The sequence below is a fragment of the Nothobranchius furzeri genome, chromosome 12 (genome assembly GCF_043380555.1).
Source record: "Nothobranchius furzeri strain GRZ-AD chromosome 12, NfurGRZ-RIMD1, whole genome shotgun sequence".
Taxonomy (NCBI): domain Eukaryota; kingdom Metazoa; phylum Chordata; class Actinopteri; order Cyprinodontiformes; family Nothobranchiidae; genus Nothobranchius; species Nothobranchius furzeri.
The window spans coordinates 32,779,566-32,798,705 of record NC_091752.1 but is presented as its reverse complement, the minus strand read 5'-3'; the positions used below and the strand labels follow the sequence as shown (position 1 = coordinate 32,798,705).

At 43.0% G+C, this 19,140-nt stretch overlaps 1 protein-coding gene across 8 annotated transcripts in view; it reads left to right on the top strand.

Moving 5' to 3' along the window:
• The window catches only part of ebf3b (EBF transcription factor 3b), a 65,584-nt gene extending 55,401 nt beyond the window's left edge, over window positions 1-10,183 (top strand). For 4 of the 8 annotated variants that reach the window (XM_015944871.3, XM_015944870.3, XM_015944872.3 and 1 more), the window contains exons 11-16: window positions 1,217-1,305; window positions 7,092-7,157; window positions 7,375-7,546; window positions 7,892-8,077; window positions 8,468-8,557; window positions 9,924-10,183. In XM_015944871.3, coding sequence (XP_015800357.1) covers window positions 1,217-1,305; window positions 7,092-7,157; window positions 7,375-7,546; window positions 7,892-8,077; window positions 8,468-8,557; window positions 9,924-9,955 — 635 coding nt within the window. In that variant the 3' untranslated portion in view covers window positions 9,956-10,183. Of the gene's footprint in view, window positions 1-1,216; window positions 1,306-7,091; window positions 7,158-7,374; window positions 7,547-7,891; window positions 8,078-8,467; window positions 8,636-9,923 lie in introns of all 8 variants that reach the window. The other 4 variants (XM_015944868.3, XM_015944866.3, XM_015944865.3 and 1 more) reach the window with 1 other exon arrangement.
• Window positions 10,184-19,140: the final 8,957 nt, after the last annotated feature.

Here is a 19,140-nt window from a genome sequence, read left to right as displayed (position 1 = left end):
CATGCGGTGCATGCACAAGCGTGAACGGGCAATATTTGTGCCAGTTGTGTTTGAGATGTGTGTAATTGTTCAAAAGAAAGAGGAAAAAAGACAAATTAAGAACCAATACATGTTTGTTTCGTGCTTTGAGTCCTCAAATTTAGCCTCAGTGGCCCTGCCTGTGTGTGTGTGTGTGTGTGTGTGTGTGTGTGTGTCAGTGTGATTATTGGGGAAGGTTGTGAACACATTCTCTGGTGTTCAGCAGGTTCAGCGAGCTGTGTGGTGTTAATGCCGAAATTACATGCTGAGTAATGAGTGATGGGCCAAATTACAGGCTGAACAATGAATAGAGGCAGGCAGCTCTTATTAGTCTCCATAGAAAGCCATTGATTTATGAAGCGCCTTGCTCGGTGGAGTTACTCTCCTGAAAATGATATCTACATTGAGAAGTGATGTTCTCTATTAAGTCGTTCCTTCCCCTTTTACACTGCTCTCCTCCTCCCCTCCCCTCCCCTCCTCTCCCCTGGCCTCCCTTCCCTCACCCTCTCCATGAGACTACACATGATTGTTTAGAATCAGGCGAAGCTGTAAGGAAACCTTCAATTACCCATTAGGACTGTCAGACATAAAACGCCCTGCTCTCACCAAAGTCTGGGTTATGATTCATTTACTTTGTGCCTCTGATTCATCGCCCAATATGCCTCATGCCCCAGATTACTATTTGAGGGGTGGGAGAGATTAATGGCTCCATGGGATCTGCCACCGTATTTCACAGGCCCAGTGTTGCAGTACAGTCGGTGCAGAAGGGTGAAATGACAGCAACTTACACTAGATCAATGTGTGGACAGACTTTCACAGATTATTAAAGCTCTGTTAGATTAAAAGACCCCTGCTATGTAGTTTGCTGTAGTCAATATTCTCAAGCAGATAAAAAGGGGGAGGGTTCCTCTGAAGGATTCTCGGAGTGATATAGGTCATCATGGCTGTTAATGGAATAACACTTGGTGACACAAGTGTCAGAGGAGCTCGTGTCATTTTCCATTGCTTTTTCTCTATTCAAAGCCGCTAATGTTTCATAAAACATAGTATCACCCTCGAGGTTTCTTTGAAATTAGGCATTCTGAAATGACTTTTCCACTGTAAACTCTTACATACTTCTTAATTAGTTTCTTTATATCTTTTGCAAAATTGGCCCCCGAAATGGCACCAATTCTCATCTCCCCGTCCTGTTTTTCAGCCCTGAATGAGCCCACTATCGACTACGGTTTCCAGAGACTGCAGAAGGTCATCCCCCGACACCCTGGTGATCCAGAGAGGTTACCAAAGGTCAGTACGATGTCTGTGGTGTGCAGAGAAAACTCAGAATGTTTAGGACAACAAGCTGTCTGGGTTTTAATGTCTTCATATTCAGAAAATGACAAATAAAAAACAACATTACAATCAGCAGAGGGGAATGCGACGCCCAAGCACTAACAGCGTTGCTTCACATGTGTGGCTAACCCACCAACCAGCGTGGTAATGGTATTGGTTTTGTGTGTGGAGAGAGGCGTAAACTCTCTGTGTGGTAAAATAGCTCAATCAGGCGTTTTCCTCTCCAGTAGTCTGTGGAGATGGTAATCTGGTCAGAAACGACGCCTGCACCCTCATTAGCCCACTCATGTTTTCCTTTCATTTTCTGCGGCTCGATTTGGTTTAATCTTTTGTTTACAGAACCCTGTGCAGTAAACCCTCCAGTCTTACTGCAGCTAATAGACGAAGACTGCATGTTATTATGCTTTGGCTTTCTTATTGTTGTGTGTTTTTCTCTGAGTTGAAAGCAGCTTTTAGCTGCTCATAATAAGCTAATGTGTAGAAATAAAAATCAGAATAAGGTGCACGGATTTCTTTCACTTATGCGGGACTCTTTTTGATTCCTTTATCCCTTTTCCATTTGCGCCCGATACAATCGGTGTGTTTTCACTAATTGCCACCCTGCCGGTAACCATTTCGAGGACCGAAGTTCCAGATGTCTCAAAAGTAATAATATGACCGATTAGTCAATTCAAAACCCCTCGGCATAAAGCGGAGACCACCTCAGAGTTTTAATAATACTGTAAAACCTTTAAAGACCTTATCTATTAAATCCCAGCAAGCAACAAAGCAATATTATTAATGTCCAACGGACAATTTAATAAAGAACAGAGCCGTAGTTGTTTGACCAAGACAATGTGGAGAAATGGAACATCACAGCTCGTTGCTGGTTCGGTATATGAAGTGTTTCAATTAGACGCGGCCCCCGTGGAGACAGAAAGCTGCACCTAGACATGAAATGTTACTCTAATATCACGTGTAAACGTTGACCAAAAGGTAAAAGTACACTTACCTTTAATATCCACATGACTTGTTCTATCTCCGTTGGCACGAGTGGTCAATCGAACTGCACCGTGTCGGTTTCGTAACGTCACTTTTTTCTTAGCAAAATTCACATTTCTTTTTTCAACAGAGACACAACGTTAACATGGTTTTATTACTTAGAAGCCCTACTTCTTTCCTTGAATACAAAGCGCCGTTGGTTGTGAGACAGATTTTGACACTGAGCCCAAGATTAGTTTCCCGGGTGAGCGTATACTTAATATAGCACGGTCTCCCAGCCTTTGCATGAAACAATCACAGAGTGAGATGAAACCCTGCACTTCCAATAAACAACATAAATATTTGATTTGCTCTCTAATGGACCCAAATATGGGGTTCAGGGGGCATGTAAATGATCCCACCAAGTGATTCGTCATTGTTAAGCTTGCCATCGGAGGGTCAGCTCTCGGGGTCAAAAGCACATTCCCAATAAAACAGCCTGCGGCGGGCTGAGGCTGGCATGTACATTTGGAATGAGAACAGAAACAGCATATAGAGAACAGTCATTACAGGGTGCAGGTGAGCCAGGGAGACTCTATAAAAAGAAGATAAAGCTGGAGGACGCGCGGTGTGCATTAGCAGAAAGGCAAATCGACACCAAGCCCACTCACCGCCTTTCCCTCCCCTCCTCCTCCTCCCTCCCATGACTTCACCCTCCAGTTGATAATATTACTGCGCTATTGATTTCCACCAGCCTTCTCCCTGGGACCAGTAAGACACGTGGTAATTGTAAGGAGACAGAAAGCCAATATGGGAGTGCTCATGGATAGCAAGGGATGCACGCTAATATTGTTGCTACACAGAGAAAAAAGGGGGGAAGCTGCCCCTGATTGAAGTTTACCTCGTAATTCTAAGACAACATCGCAGATGACAGTCTGACCCTGTGGGAGGAGTGCAGATATAAAAATTCAATGCAAAGTCCAGGGTGAATATGAAAGTAATAAGTGTGAGCAGTCAAGTGATGAGAAAGGAGATTGGTTTGCGGGCATTGCGTTAAGTGAAGAGAGACTTTGGAATTCACCCTCCTTTTTAAGATCTTGTTATAAAACAATTTTCTATTCATATTATAAAAAGACAATTTATAATACCATTTTGTGCCCTCTGGCAGTAATGGACAAATAGACTGGATATCACATTATATCACACTCAATTTCTCCCTTCTGTAACAAATTAGATTCATTATGAAATTAAAAGTGGAAACTCAATATTGTTTTATTATTAAGCTGATTGCTTTGGATTCTTTTCTTTTCTCCCTAAAAAGAGCAGAAGCCCATTCTTTTCCCATTCTTTGTCTAATCCGCAAGGAAAAAATATTACAAATGTGCTCATGTCAAGCAATTACCCATGTATTTAAATGAATCTCTCTTCCTGTGCTCTTTGAAGTACCTTCATCTAATGGCCCTATGCTTCTAAATGCATTCATTACCTCAGGCTAGAGCTAACAGAGTAATTGCCTTACAGTTTTATAATGGCATTAGCACTCCAAGCTACATAACCTAGGCCCCCTTTTATTAACTGTGATAATATAAATACAACATCCGTGTTAATCTACTGCTTGAAGAGTCGCGTTCGGATTCGTTATTGCTAGATATTTTTTTATATCATTTGCCAATTCTTCCACTCCCCCCCCCCCCCCCCCCTCCCAGCAATAACATAAAGCAGCTTCTAAATCTTAGGTGATCAGTCATCTGAGCAGCCCCATTCAGACATTTGTGCAGCACAAGACCTTTATGCAAAGCGCTGCAAACAATAGTAGAAATCAGTCACGCATTTGTCACAGAACAGCAGAAATCATTTGAAGCCTTTAATTGTTTCAATTTAACATGGTGTGTTCAGATATGTCTCCATGACAAGAAAGCCAATTACACTTATACCGGAGCAGCATTGAGATTTACATGGAAATGCCCTCGGAACACTATTTCGTGCTAATCGCATTCACAGCGTGAGCTGATGCGCATGAAAGCGTCTCGTCAGAAGAAAACAAACTTCTTCCTTGATTGGGTGCAGCACTTCTCATCATCCGCGGATATGACTGGGTTGCCACTTAAGCAGAGCCCTGCGAGTCAGCTTGGTTAGTTAAGACACCACGCGGTAAACGACAGATTAAGGATGAGAGGCAATATCGTTTTCTCTCCTCCCTTTTTTCCCAAGCTGTCCTTATGTCACTGCTGCAAAGTACCATATGGACAAGGAGGGAAAGGACATTTTACGGAGAATGAAACATGGCTTGCGAGCGCGACAGTCTTAATTGCTTTAATTGTTGTTTAAAATTGAGAGCCATGTAGGAGATCTTGAAATATGATAGAATAGATTATTGGTAATTATTAACTGCAGACAAAAAAGAAAGAAAACCACTTTATCTCACTCAGCAAGAGAGAGAGAAATCTGTTCTGCCTGATGAGAACACATCAAGACAGCTGGTCCTCTCATTTAGTCTACCTGCTTCACGACAACCATAATTCTTTATTTGTATGCAAACTAGATGCATGCAACGTTGAGCATACACACCAATTTCAGAGGTAAATGCCCATTCTAAGAGCCACCCATCCGGTAACTTGGGGTGGATTAAGCGATATGTTTCTATAAGAGAGCATGGCATACGCTGCAAGTGGCTTCTGCAGTGATTCATCTTGATAAATCAAGGGCTGGGCTGGATATGCTCTTTAGGATGAAAGGGCCTATACACACACTGCGTACACACTACATACGCTGTGCCTGGGAGACGCAGGCCAAGTCTTGGAGGCCGCTGTTTGAAGGCGCGAAGGCTGTGTTTACATTCATTTACGGCAGCTGCCGTCTTAATCCCACACTGCCATTGCCAAGTGATGGAACACTTCAGACAAATTACCGAGGCCTGCAAAAGAAAACACAGTGAATGTGGGAAGAAAACAAGCGCCATCTGAGATGTTTCTAGTGACAGATTTGCATTGCTTTTAACCAGAGTTCTAACAGCACAGTCGACAAATCTCTGCTCTACAGCAGGTGACGACAAGAGAGCATTTTAAAAACACGCACAACAGCCATGTCTGCAACTCGCCTTGGTCGGATTAAATGTACTTTAAGAGGAGGGGAGGGTTTTCATAGTGCAAACTGCCTTCGGTATTATGGAAAACAAAGAGAGCAGTCTGGTTTCTCGAGAAGGATTTAATTGTAAGTGCTGAATTCAAAGAGCAGATAAAGACGCACAAACAGGCCAAACCCCACCTAGTTGAAAGCCCAAAACGGAGTGGGGGGAACGGGATCCAGGGCCAACTCATTTTCACTGTCAAGAGCCAAAGCAACACAGCTAATCCGCATTGTCAAATGGGGGCAAGCATGCAGACATGGATAAGACCACATCCTGAGCATCCGTGTCCCCAAGGCACAAGCACCCAGCTCTTGCTGGATGGGAAGTCATTTGTGAAGTCCTTTGCAACAGCCAGTCAAAGAGGTTAATTGAAAAATTCCTTAATGTCATTACAACAGAACTAGATTAACCCAGAGCTAATTCACTTTATTGTTCTGAAGAGAAGGGACTCGGCACTGAACTACGGAGCAAACGTGAAGCCCAGAATCAGGGTGAGGTGTTGTTTTTAAAGGACTATGCCAGTTTAATTAAGATAGGGAACATTATTCACTGCTCTGCATGGTTGGAAGGAGCAAAATGGTAGTGCTGTATAAATGCACCTCTGGAGCCTCTTAAATCAAGGTGGCTTTTATTTATGTAAACATTTCTGAACGCGCTTTGCAACCTTGTTGTGCAAGTCTGCTTGTGTTATTGTTACTGTGGGTACAATACCCAGTCCCAAAAATATATACTTACTTTCTTGGTCCATATTTAGCAGGAAATAAACCAATAAATCAATCTGCCTACCATTATGCAATGTGCCAAGGTTTATCTAGATTCAGAAATAATAATGATGATTATTTTCATATAAATTTCGCTAAATTGGGTCATCTATTTTTAGATCCACAAACTTTGGTAAATCCACACAATACAGGGAGCTTCTGGCCGTCTTGTGGGTCCCTGGAACAAAGGAAAAATGAAAGCAAGCGAATGCAGCTATAAACGTTTAGCCTTGTGCACTTAATCACACGTGTACTTCAGTCTAAATGAAAAGTAATGATGTGAGTTTCGACTACTTCTGTCACGTACTTTAAGATTTCATAGCTTGTAAACATTTCGAAAATAAAATTACTACAAATCAGACGTTGCATCTATGACATCACAGCAGGGTCTCACTTACTTACCACATGGCCAGATTGTTTGCTTTAGCTTTCGCCACGTTTAACGCTCCTTCTTTTGTCCTGGAAGAAAGATCCGAAGCTCGCTAAACCCACAGCCTTTTTCTTCTCCGCGTTAGCTTCAATGGCGTCAATATGGTGAGACACATTTGTCTAAAATAACTTTTACCGCTGTTGGAAGATAAGCACTTTCTTGGCATCAAAATGTGTCTAAAACTCACGAACATCAAATGTGAAATCCATGGCGCATAACAAACGGGATTAGAAAACAGCGTTTTAGCTTCGTTGACTTGCATTGATTCAACTCATTGACTTAGGCTCCCTATTATCCCAGGAGATAATTCTTTGAACAAGTGTCTTAGCAAAAGATGCACAGAATTAGTGAAGGTGAAATAATTTGCCCAAACATATTATTTCATATGAAGGGATCTTGGATAGAACTTAATTATGGACCATTCATCAGTTTAGCCTTCATGAATTTTCTCCCTGTTTTGCAGGAGGTGTTACTGAAGAGGGCGGCTGATCTCGTTGAAGCTCTTTATGGGATGCCCCACAACAATCAGGTCAGTATCTTCTTTAAACCGGTGTTGATCTTTGCTAATTGCTAAACAATTAAAAATGTTCTAATAATCTAACCATAAGGTGTGAGAAACATATCTGAAAAAAAAAAAAAAAAACCAGTCAGTGCAAATGGACTCAAAATGCACTCAGAATGCTTCAAACGTCTGCTTGGTTAAGAATTAGAAAAAAATAAAGTCTACCTTCTTTGTTGCCTCTCAGGAGATCATTCTGAAGAGGGCAGCTGACATTGCAGAGGCTCTGTACAGCGTTCCCCGCAACCACAACCAGATCCCCTCCCTCGCCAACACAGCCTCCCACGGCATGATGGGAGTCAACTCCTTCAGCAGCCAGCTAGCGGTCAATGTGTCCGAGTCACAAGGGAACGACCAAGGTGGGTGATTTCTGAGATTTTATACCGTAAAGGTTCTGAAAAGTGTGCTGCAGCAGAACTGTAGTTGGTCCTTGGAAGATTTCCCAGTGGCTTAGGATAAAAGGAAAAAGGCATTCCCCTTTATGTCATCAAGTCACAGAATTAACAGAAATCATTAAGACAGTGCAAGAGTCCAACTAATTTCTGTCTTTCCCTTTATAATAAACCAGCATACAGATTATTTCTTCATACTAAAGTACACCCATGATTATCTTGTTTACTAGTCATTGAAAATTTCCCTGAAAATAGTGAAGACAGAAATAAATGAATGAATGTCCCTGTCCATCTTCCACTTGGGTTATTCAGTGGGCTACAGTCGGAACACCAGCAGCGTGTCCCCTCGGGGCTACATCTCCAGCAGCACCCCGCAGCAGTCGAGCTACAACACCGTCAGCAACAGCATGAATGGCTACGGCAATGCCGGTATGAACCTGGGAGTGCCAAGCTCCCCTGGGTTCCTCAATGGATCCTCTGCCAACTCCCCATATGGAAGTAAGTAGCTTGCCACTCCTGCACACTGTAGAAGCACTAAGCTGCAGCTGATTTCATTCCAGCTCCCACATTCGTTTTCACTTCTAGGAATTATTCTTGACGGGGTTAGAACATTATTGATGGTAAAAGCATATAACAGCTCATTCACGAGGGCTTGTTTAGTTTCCATACTTCAGAGAACACACACACACACTTATTAGGGATACTTCACTATATGCCACCTGTATTTGTTCAGCCGGACAAGATGTTGATCACAGGGGCCTGTGAGTAGTGATCGAGTGTCCCCGTGGCAGTAACTCTATCCCGTTCTTACCTCAACTGCCCTCTCCCTCTCCAGCACGATCTTACTCTCGCCCTCCCTCCCTCTTGTCCCCCCTGTCGTCTCCGCAGTTAAACAAAAGAGCGCCTTCGCCCCTGTGGTCCGACCCCAGGCTTCCCCACCCCCCTCCTGCACCAGCGCCAACGGCAACGGACTGCAAGGTGAGCCCCCCTCACCCCCTCATCCCTTCCCTACGGACTACTGGTCAGATACCGCTGCTCAGGCCTCTGTCCGGTTTGGTGAGGGATTAATCATTACAAATATATGCATTTTGACAGGCCAATTTACACCTTTCAGTTTACATTCAAACACACACACACACTTCCACAGAGCATGCTCTTTCTCTCTCTCTCCCTCTCTTACACACTCACACACACACACACACACACACACACACACACACACACACACACGCACGCACACACACTAGTGTAGGATGGCATACATGCATCCTTGTTGCCCTTACATAAAAATGATCCGCTCTGATGTCGCAGGAAGAGACCATCGCTGAATTGTTTTAGTAATTATGTTTATTAGGTTTTGTGCATGTGTCATGACCAACATGATTGCATTGAAAACAAGCTTAGCTGTGGTGTGTGCCCCAAGATTAATAACACTGGGCCTAATGAAGTGGGAAATTAAAGTTCATCTTGCTACACGTTCATACTTATTAATACATGTTGTGCAGAAATTAATGAGCAATGCCTTGCCATCATCTGCGCTGGCAAACTTAAAAGCATTTCAAGCATGACTCTACAAATATACTCAGAGTAGTGCAATAATATATCATCCTAGCACTCCACTAATCGACTAATTGTTAAAACGTGTGAAAATACTGAATATATAATAGGGCGAGCTACAGTTGCTAATGATATCGCAAGCAGATGGTCTTGGTGAAATAACGGGAGCTACCTTTGATCTTGCCTAATCTCTCTTGGATAATGACAAAAAAGCACGACTTGCGGAATGTGGAAGCGCAGGACTAAAGTGCTGCTCGGCTTCAGAGAGTCAGGAATGTAAAGAGACGAGAGGAGAGGAGGGAAAGAAAGTGACAGGAATGAATCTGAGTGGAAGCTGAGGAGCGTCTAGTACTGTGGAATTGTGGCATTGTGGGAAGTGACCGTGTTGTTGCTCTGCCGTCACCACAGCTGGGTCTCCTGGGAGTCTGGGCCAGTGTTTGCCATTACCCCAACGCCAGGAGAAATATCACACATAGCAGGACTGGCGTGCTGAGGGCTGAAATGTCAGAGCAGGAGGGAGGTTTTTTTAAACTCTCCCCCGTTAGGAGGACATACAGCAGCAGGCTGGCGGACACAGCAAACACTCACAGGCTCATACGCAAACAGGCACATTAAGGCGCACATTCACACACTTTTGTCAGACAGCTGCACTCAAACAAACATGCACCAACACACGCATTACACACACATGCATGCACCAACTTTAGCAATTTTTCAATTTTATATCCATGTCTTGATTTTGCCAAATGAACTAATCTTTATTTCTCTGTCTTTGTTTCTCCCCTAGCCATGTCCGGCTTGGTTGTCCCTCCAATGTAAATGCACTTTTGTCATCTCAAGCACCAGTTGACACACTACCACTTCACAGGACACGCCCCCTCGCCCCCAAGCACACTGCAAAATGTTGGTGCATTGTATAGTCGACCGCTCGTCCGGAAGAAAAACGAGATTTTTCTTTTTAATGACTTTCACAACCTACAGAAAAATGGATTTCAAGAGGAACAATATTTTTTTTTTCTGTGGGATTTAATTTTTTTCTGTACTTTTCCCCCACCTTTTATCCCCCTTAAGGAGGACAAAGGACAATGAAGGGTTTATTTTGTATACCTGTTGAGCTGTGCTTCGGCCTCGGACCACAGTCAAAACTGGAAAGGACTCTGTGGACTCACCATCTGGTTGTAAAGTTAAGACACTGATGTACAGTACATTTGCCAACAAAGTCATTTGCCTCAGATTCTTCCTTTCTCTTTGGGTTTCAGCTCTCTTTTAATAGATTCACAGCAGCTGTGTGTCTTCATAATGTGACTTTTTTGTATTTTTACGTGTGACAAAATAACACCAGGGGCCAAGACAGTTCGAACTGGAAAATAATATGAAATATATCATTTAGAAAATGGATAAAATAAAAAAAAAGTACAAACAAATACAAGTAAAAAGTGGGGAGGGGCTGGGCGGGCAATGTTGTACCATGTTTCATTCCTGCATTTTAACTTAAATTTTGTAATTTATTGTAGCTAGAAATCATCTTAAAAAGTAAAAAAATAAAAAAATAGAAACTTCTTTGACTCAACAAGCACACTGATGTGTACAAAACACTGCTCTGTTGATGAATATGATGTACTTCCACGTCTAGAGCTTCCTTTTAAGCAAGTGTGTTTTGCCATGTTTTTTCAACTTTTTTGCTAGCACTGTATATTAATGCATTCCTAGGCTACTGTGAAGTCTGTTTCTTGTTGATGAGGAGCAGTCTCCTTTTGGCTCCAACTCCCTTATGTGTTTTATATGTGGTTAAAAAAAATTGTAGACTATTGTGATATTGCCAAACTTGTGCTAAATATTTATACATCTGTCTTTTTCATGTTCTTTTAGATCAACAAAAACATAAAAAAAATTAAAATCCATTGAGAATGTAGAAAAGTAGTTCATTGTCACATTTTTGTTCAAATACACACTTGCGCTCACTGAAGGAAATTTTGTAACATATCAACTATAAATAATGTATTTATCTCTGAAATTTTGTATATTGCTTTTCATTATGTATGTATTAATCGTCATGCCCTTAATATAGTGATGCAGCACAGATAATTCAGCCAAGAACTGTTGCCTTCATTTGTTTTCTTTTTGTATTTGATGAAATGCAATGTGCATATATTTCATGTGTATCCTCAAAATTTGTGTTACACCGTCAAGACTCTCTGTCCATTTTTTTAAAAGGGAAGTCAAACTTCATTGTTTATTTTTATATTGATTTTAAATTATCTATACAGACCATTTTGGAGAAAACTTTGTTGGTTGTATTGTCAAATAAATTGTTTGTGACCCATATGATAGTTGTTAAGATCCAATAGAGACTAATGTGCATGAGGGACAAACTTGGAGATAAAAAAGGAAGAAAAGAGAAAAAAAAAACCCAAACAAAACACTTCATTTGTGGTTGTATTTTTTCTGTTTTGTAGAATGTATAGAAGCCATTTTCAATCACCACTTACAACTCTGCCACATAGCTTAATGTGTTTACAGGGAAGAAAGTTTAAAAATGTCAACATTTGGAATGGAAACAGAAATGAATAAATGATGTTTTATTAAAATTTTCAGTAAAAAAAAATAATACACACGACAGCTCCTCAACTGTGGACTTTCTTCAGTTCTAAGCACAGTTTGAATGGCAGACAAACTGACAATCAGAAACAAGAAGAGAGACAGTAGACACGTCTGGCGACGAACCTGTGATTCATCTGTAAGATGTAGTGTTTAGACATTGCTATGGAGATAATTGTTTGAAACCTGTGGAAAAGTGTAACATCCATAAAAAAGATGAAAACTGCTCTTTACTCATATTCTTTCAGCAAAGCTTTGTGACCCATTTCTATCGGTTTTTGTATGAGCACATCCTGCATCTGTGGAGCTTCAAAGGCTCATTGTAGTCGTTCATAAACAGTGCAAGCTTTTTATTCAAAGCACCTCAAATGGGGCTCATTCAAATCCCTCATTTCATTGCATTAAGCCACCTAGTTAATAAAGAATCAATACATTGAAAGAGCAAGGTTATCCTTTGTCTATAAGGGCTGGTATCGTTTTGAACCTCTTATAGTTTGAGTGCTGAAAGGGGGGCCACTGTGAAATCTATACTCATCAAGTGGGTCAAACAGAGGGATAGAAGTGTTTGAGGGAAGAACAGTGGTTCTCCTTAAAAACAACGGAGCGTCTTATCTGGCATCCTGAGTGGTCGCAGAGTGCAGGTCACAGAATGTCAATTTCTCATCAAGGCAACATTGTCCGAGGCCACGTCTGCCTTTAATGCACAATTAAATGACAGCAACCTGAGTGGCAATCAGCATATCGCAGCTTATTATGTCAGCCGGCATGCACAGATCTCATGGTGCAGGAGATAGCCCAGGAGCTGCTGATAGCGCAAAGGACAGATACACTGAAAGCAGCGATTTCATTTTCAGCCGCCTTGTGCTTCAAATCATTTCCCCGATAACCCCCGCATGTCCGATAACGACAGGCACACACCTGCTTCCTGACGTCGCATTATCCAACGCAGATATGCAACTCTGGCTACGGCCTGTTCCTTCCTCTTTAAAAAATAAAACACAATAAACTGCACGGACTTTGTTTTTATTAATATAAAAAGGAGACCGACTTGGGAGAGAATGAAAAATTACGAGGGTAAAAGTTGAACTGAGGGGGGGGGGTGACAAGTTAGCGCAGTTGTTGTGCGTTTTAAGAGCTGTGAAGCCTGCCAGGCAAGCTCGAGGTTCAGTATATATAGTCTCAGCAGGTTTCTCTGTACCCAACAAACAGCCACTAGCTCTGCCACACCATTCAATCATCGTGAGAGCCTCTTTTATTGGAGAACTCTAATGGCCACCCTCCACCATGATCTTAATGTGTGCATTAAATATTTATAAATCCTGGGTCAATAATGCCCCATAACCAGAGCCTGACAGACCCCCACCGTACCATGTGGCTGCCTCGCTCTCAAACACAGGCATAGGTCAGGGGGTCACACAATCAAAAGAGAGCAAGGCTTACCGCGTCCATATGTTGCCACTCTTATCAAGACTTTCCTCAGTACTGGTTATCTGTCAGAGGAAAGAAATATTGAAAGCAATATCGATCTTAACTAGCCTTGTGTTGCCGAGGGCCACTCTTCAAACATCTGCTCGTGCATTGTTATATTTCAAAAAAAGGTTTAAAAAAAAGTCCTCTCAATTTTTTAAGCCCGAGTCGTAACATTGAACATCTCTGCGTGACGCAGGCACTCCGGGTATGACGAATAACCGCGTTTATTAAGAAGCAGCACAGGAGGATTTTAAAGTTTTAAGTATTTCTTCATCAGTGTCGGGTTAATTGTGCCGCTTGGCGTCTGTGAGGGTGACTTGCCTCTTTTTATTTTTTGTTTGTCTTCTTTAGCGTGACCACATCTAAACTGCGCTCCTGTGCTGTTCAGGTGAAAGATTGTGCTCCGGTGATAGCGTGCACAAAAGAGCGGCCGGACAATGAGCCAGTCAATGGAGAGCTCCAGTTGAAAGCGCCACAATGGCTGAGCATGCTGGGAATTGGGCTGGATGGTATAAAGGAATGAAACCTTCATTGAGGCCATGGAGGACAAGCATTCAGAAAAGAGGTTTTGTTTGCTCTTTATCAATCTGTGGTTTCCCATGAGAAAAAACAATTCAGACTGACCTTAAAACGAGAATATACATTACCTCGCGCATCCTCTTCCGGTATAGGCCTCGATTAGAGACTTTCGCGTTCACGCAATACGACATTATCGCATACGGAGATAGGGTGCAAAATTAAGAGGTGGACGGCAGTTTATCTCGCCTGCCCAATGGGCAGTGCTGAGAAGCATTTTTCAAGGATTTGCTCTTTGACAGAGGATTTGTGTAACTGCTGAGCGAAGAAAATTAAAAAGTGGCTCAAACTCTCCAGAAGTTTATTGACAAGAAGGAAAAGGCTTTTGTAAAAACTGCTCTGGAAGAAATCACATTTTTAGGATAAATCAAATAGGGTGTGTAACCTTTTTTTTCCCCAGGATTTGAATTAAAACAGGGAATTTGCCCTCCTCCCATTTTACTAAACAGTCCCCATTTAGCAGAGCCTCCTGTCTGCGACTCCACACACCAGATAAGACAACGCTCCCCTGTTGCTGTACACCGGGAGTCGGCTTTGCAAGGAAAAACTTGTGACAGTGGAAATCTTACTGATACATGCAAAGATTTCCACTTCACTCGCTGCAGTCAAGAAGGATGAGCCAAGTATCCCAGTGCTTCGGCAACCATTAAACTTGTATTTGGGTGTCATTTGATACCTCATCAATGTTTCAGCACTTTTCAGACCCCAAAAAGGGGAGAATTTACCCCTGGTAGAATTACATTGCTCTCCGTGTTTTCCTTCCATATAAACTTCACTTAGCTCTAAAATTACAGCGCTAGGATTGTGAGGTAAGAGCGCGGAGGGCTGCAGTGATAAAATAATATCGCTTAAGCTGTATTTTCTGCCACAGCCTCCACCATATAGAGCTCCTTTCATAGTAGTCCTCTGTAGTGCTTTGTCCAGTACTTCTGGATATGATATCATCTATTAATAATGTATTGGCAATGGATTACATAAAAAAGGGAGCAGAAATAACATCCAATATTCATGCCCCCTGAGCTTGAGTGTGTCCAATCCGTTTGGCCCATAAAACCTTAGCCCCATTTCCATATCCGCTGTGGGTCACAACAGGTCTGCCGCACAAAGGCTCACAGAAAAGCTCAACTCAGGAAAAGGGCAGTAAAAATTGGGTGGATTTCTGAACCCTTATGAAACAGCCCTCCTTCGGAAAAAAGAAGAAAAAAAAAACGTGAAAAAGCCCTTTTCCGATTTCAGCGCCTGTGAAAAACCTGTTACTGTATTTCCCTCTTTAATTGTGCCACTTGAGAAATTGACGTGCCTCTGAAACATGGCATGAATCTCGCAGTTATTGCAGTCCCCTTGGCAGGGAATGTTGATACAACATCTGCATGCTATAGAAAGTAATGGAAGTAGCAGAGGTGGCAGCTGCAACTCTACAGGAAGTGTGCCATTTTCAGACAGCGCTGCTGTGAGAGCCACTAACTGCCAGCCTGGTCTTGCAGGCGGCTCTGATTGCCAGGACACTATGACAAACACGCAGGGGCTGGGAGTGTTGCATCCTGGGGGATGACAGCTTCTGTTTGATTGTCAATAAGGCTCATTAGCAGAAAAAATGGAGAATGCGAAAAAGAGATTAAATGTCTTGCAACCGGGTCCCCCTCATGTTTTATTACAGAGCATTTATCAGTGCCTTTATGTCATCAATCGCACAAAACAAATCACTGCTTCTCCTCAAGTGACAAAACTGCCGAAAAGTCTGCTTTTTCCAGCCAACGTGAATCCAACATCAGCCACACCTTACGGAAACCTCCCCCCCGCTCTGGGCAGACCTCATTTTAAGAACAGTGGCGGATGTTTCCCTCCATCTTGGGGAGGAACGGCCAACAAAGCAGCGTGTAAGGGCCTTTCCCTGAAGAGTCCTTGTCACGCGGCGCCAAACCTCTGTGATTATCGTTGTTTTTGCAGAGAGTGTCCACGCCTGCCAATACCGCTGTTCCATAAATGAATTTGGCCCCTCGTCAGCGAATTACCTAACACGCAGAACTGTGTATGTGTCACATCCAATTCCAACTCACCGGTTTTGGTGGTGTGTGTCAGCTGGAGGACTTAATCATCAATCGTCAATCATAATAAGCGAAGCACATTGATAGGGGTAGTGGTATGTTTTTTTTCCGTCTCCTACACAGTTAAATAAAGTGTAAAGGGAGAAGTTAAAAATGACCTTGTGAAATGGGGACCACGATTTATATTCCTAATTTAGTGTATGGATTAATTATTCTTGGCGGGTGTGGGGATCAGTTTCCATGTAGCAGAGCTTTGGAGTTCTATCCACTTGATGAAATCATTCCTCCCTTTCACAAGGAAACTCTGGAATGATATCCATCGGTCACATTTTGATGTTTTCACTCAGAACCAGCTCTGCATATTTTTAGAAGCAAACTTTTAATTAATTCTTAATTGGTCGGTTTATAAAAAGAGGGACTTTTCAAGCATTAGTCGCTAATTTATTACCCTCCATCTCACATCATACAAAATTAATCACAATGACCTGCTATCAGGCCGTCATGCAGCCACTCACACACATTACATGCTTTGGCCAAGTGTGTGTTTTGCACAAGGAATCTGGCTCATATTTTCCCTCAGCCTGATCCATTGCACTCCTCTCTCCCGTCATATAGATCGGAGTCTGCAGGGGCCAGAGGCGCTGACAGAGCCCAGATGCTCCCAGTCTGTCTGGGGGACTGGGGAGACTGGTGCCATGGGGTCCTGGAGCCTCTGAAGTGCCGCCCCTCCATCAACGTGACCAAGGCTAGACCTGCACTTTCTCCAGGCTGAGACATTCTCCTCGCTACGCTGACAAACTGCACTGCACAGTCACAGATTGATACATGCACGGATACACACTCAGAGGTAATCGCTCCCCTGTAATGTATGACCATTCATCAGCCGGTCTTAATTAGAGACCCCCAAGACCAGTGCCTGAGTTCACGGGGTTACAATGACACGCACACGCTATACACACACAAATGTAGTACAGTCCTCACTTTATCTTTCTTATCACAACCGTCTTCAACCAACTGATGTCCAAGGAAACCTCTTTGTCCTAAAGAAACAAACTGGGGGGCACCAGAAGAATCCCATGCCCCCCTGCTCTCTCTTTAAAACACAAAGATCATTGCAAGAGCACCAAAGTATGCCATGTTTGAAATGATCATTGTCTTTGTAGTAGTGGCGGAGCATGGAGTGTGTTGGTATTAGATGCTGCTGTGGCAGCTGTCGTGGCTGGCTGTGCGGTGCCTCGGTGTCAGGGCCTCCGAGAGAAGGCTGTCCCGGCAGACAGAGGGGGAGGAAACCTGATACAGCAGCCAAAACCCAGTCTAATGTCTGTATATGCAGCTATCTATTCCTGTGCCTATCTGTCTGTCTGCTGGCTGGCTGTTGGACGTTGCCTATCTCTTTGCTGGATACTCCTCTGGCTCCCCAACAACAGCAGCACGCCGCTTTGAGATGAGTTCAGTACGCTCCAGAAAGTTGCCTTTTTTACTTATTTTAAGCAACTTCTCAGGAAGAATAAAAGTAGGCATTTATGAACTGGGATACATTCTGCAGAGTCCCCCGTTAAGCTCTCGATTCGCTCCAAAGGGTGCAGGTTGAGATAACGGTAGAATTATGAGCCGACACATATGAAGAGAAGGAGATGGAAGTGCGGAGTGTGTTTGTGTTTGATGTGGGGGCAGAAAATTGTTCCATAATGAGGAGGGGTGCCAGGATATGAGATGGGAAGCAGGGAGTTGGAGACAGGATATAAGTTATGAGAAGGAAACTAATGTTAGGAAATGCAGAGGCAGTTGTTGTAAGCTAAAATGTATCTTACCACTATTGGCCATGATTAATACAGCCAGGCCAGGTCAAAACCCTGCGCTAACGCTGCGGATGCCACCAACCGCATCCCCACACTTTCTGGGGCTCAAATGAGTGTGTGTGTGTGAGAGAGAGAGAGGGAGTGAGAGAGCGCGTGTGTGTGAGGGGGTTAATAAATGTTGAATCAAACGCCGCACGAGACACTCACACTCCTTAAGGGTTGCCCATTAGCGGTGTGTGGGTGCATGGGGAGTTTATCAGTGTCTGGGTGATTTATGAAGTCAGACTCAATATCATCCACTTCACCCACACACATATGGACATACACATGTGCACACACCAGCATGCGTGGCCACGTTCTCACGCACTCACGTGCACAAAGGCACACACACGCACTCATATAGTCTTTTTGTGAGATGGAGGCAGACAAAAATGAAAGGTTTCACAAAGATTAACAGTGTGGCCGATGAGATTGTCTCAGTGTCTTTTCATCTCATTTTGTTTCATCTTCGGGCCAGCTTCGTAGAAAAGTGGACTTTTATGGTGAAAAAGACAAAAAAGGGTGAAAAATCACAACACTTGTGCTAAATGTGACGATAAAATGCAGTCAAAATGTGAAAGAAACTAAGACAAGGATGTGATTTTTGTTTAGGGGGACTCCATCAGTACCTTCATGAATTACACAGCCAACTACTAGCAACATGCTCGATGCTTTGATGCTGGACTTGGTTTAAAAACATCAACCACCAGATCTCAAAAGGCATCAGTAGCTCTGGTTGCTAAATTCGTGGCATTCCATAGAATTTACTTGGCCACAAGCAAAAAAGGAGGGTGCTTACAGTGCACTTCAGAGTGCGCCTGGCTTAAATGGGACCCCTTGTGGCTGTGTCACAGCTCCCTTCGTTAGGGGGCTGACTGTAGCCTGTAGTCACCACAGGCATCATTAGCCCTCTGTGAAACCACAGACTGAGTCTCATTCTTCATCTGCCTGTCTGCTGCCTCAACATTTACGCTGCGATGCCGCTCCAATGGCAGAGCGAGTGAGTCCAGCAGCAGCACAGAGAGGCAGCCACACAAAACTGGGCAGATAAGAAATTCAGAAATGCAGCAAAGTTCAAATATATTCAGCAGGCAGGCCAGCTGAATTGGTTTAGTAAAGGTTAGAGCCGAGGTTATTGTTGGAGGGTGCATAATTAGGCTACCTGAGCTGAAGGAGGACGACTAACTATCTAAAGTTTGGGTCAAGACGGACAAGAAAACCAAGAATTTGGGGTTTAAAACAAAAAAGTGCCACTAAAACAAAACCCTGGCGAGGAAAATGTCAAAAAAAAAAAAAAAACAACAACAAAAAAATCAAAGTTCTGAATATTTTTTGCAGTCAGAGTAACTGTTTTCTCTAAATATGCACAAGCACTGCTGCCACCACCATATGCTCTTTTTAAGGAAAAAAATAATAATTTACCCCGAAGGGATTAAACGGGGTTGTGATGAAAATAAAACAACACATAAACATTTAA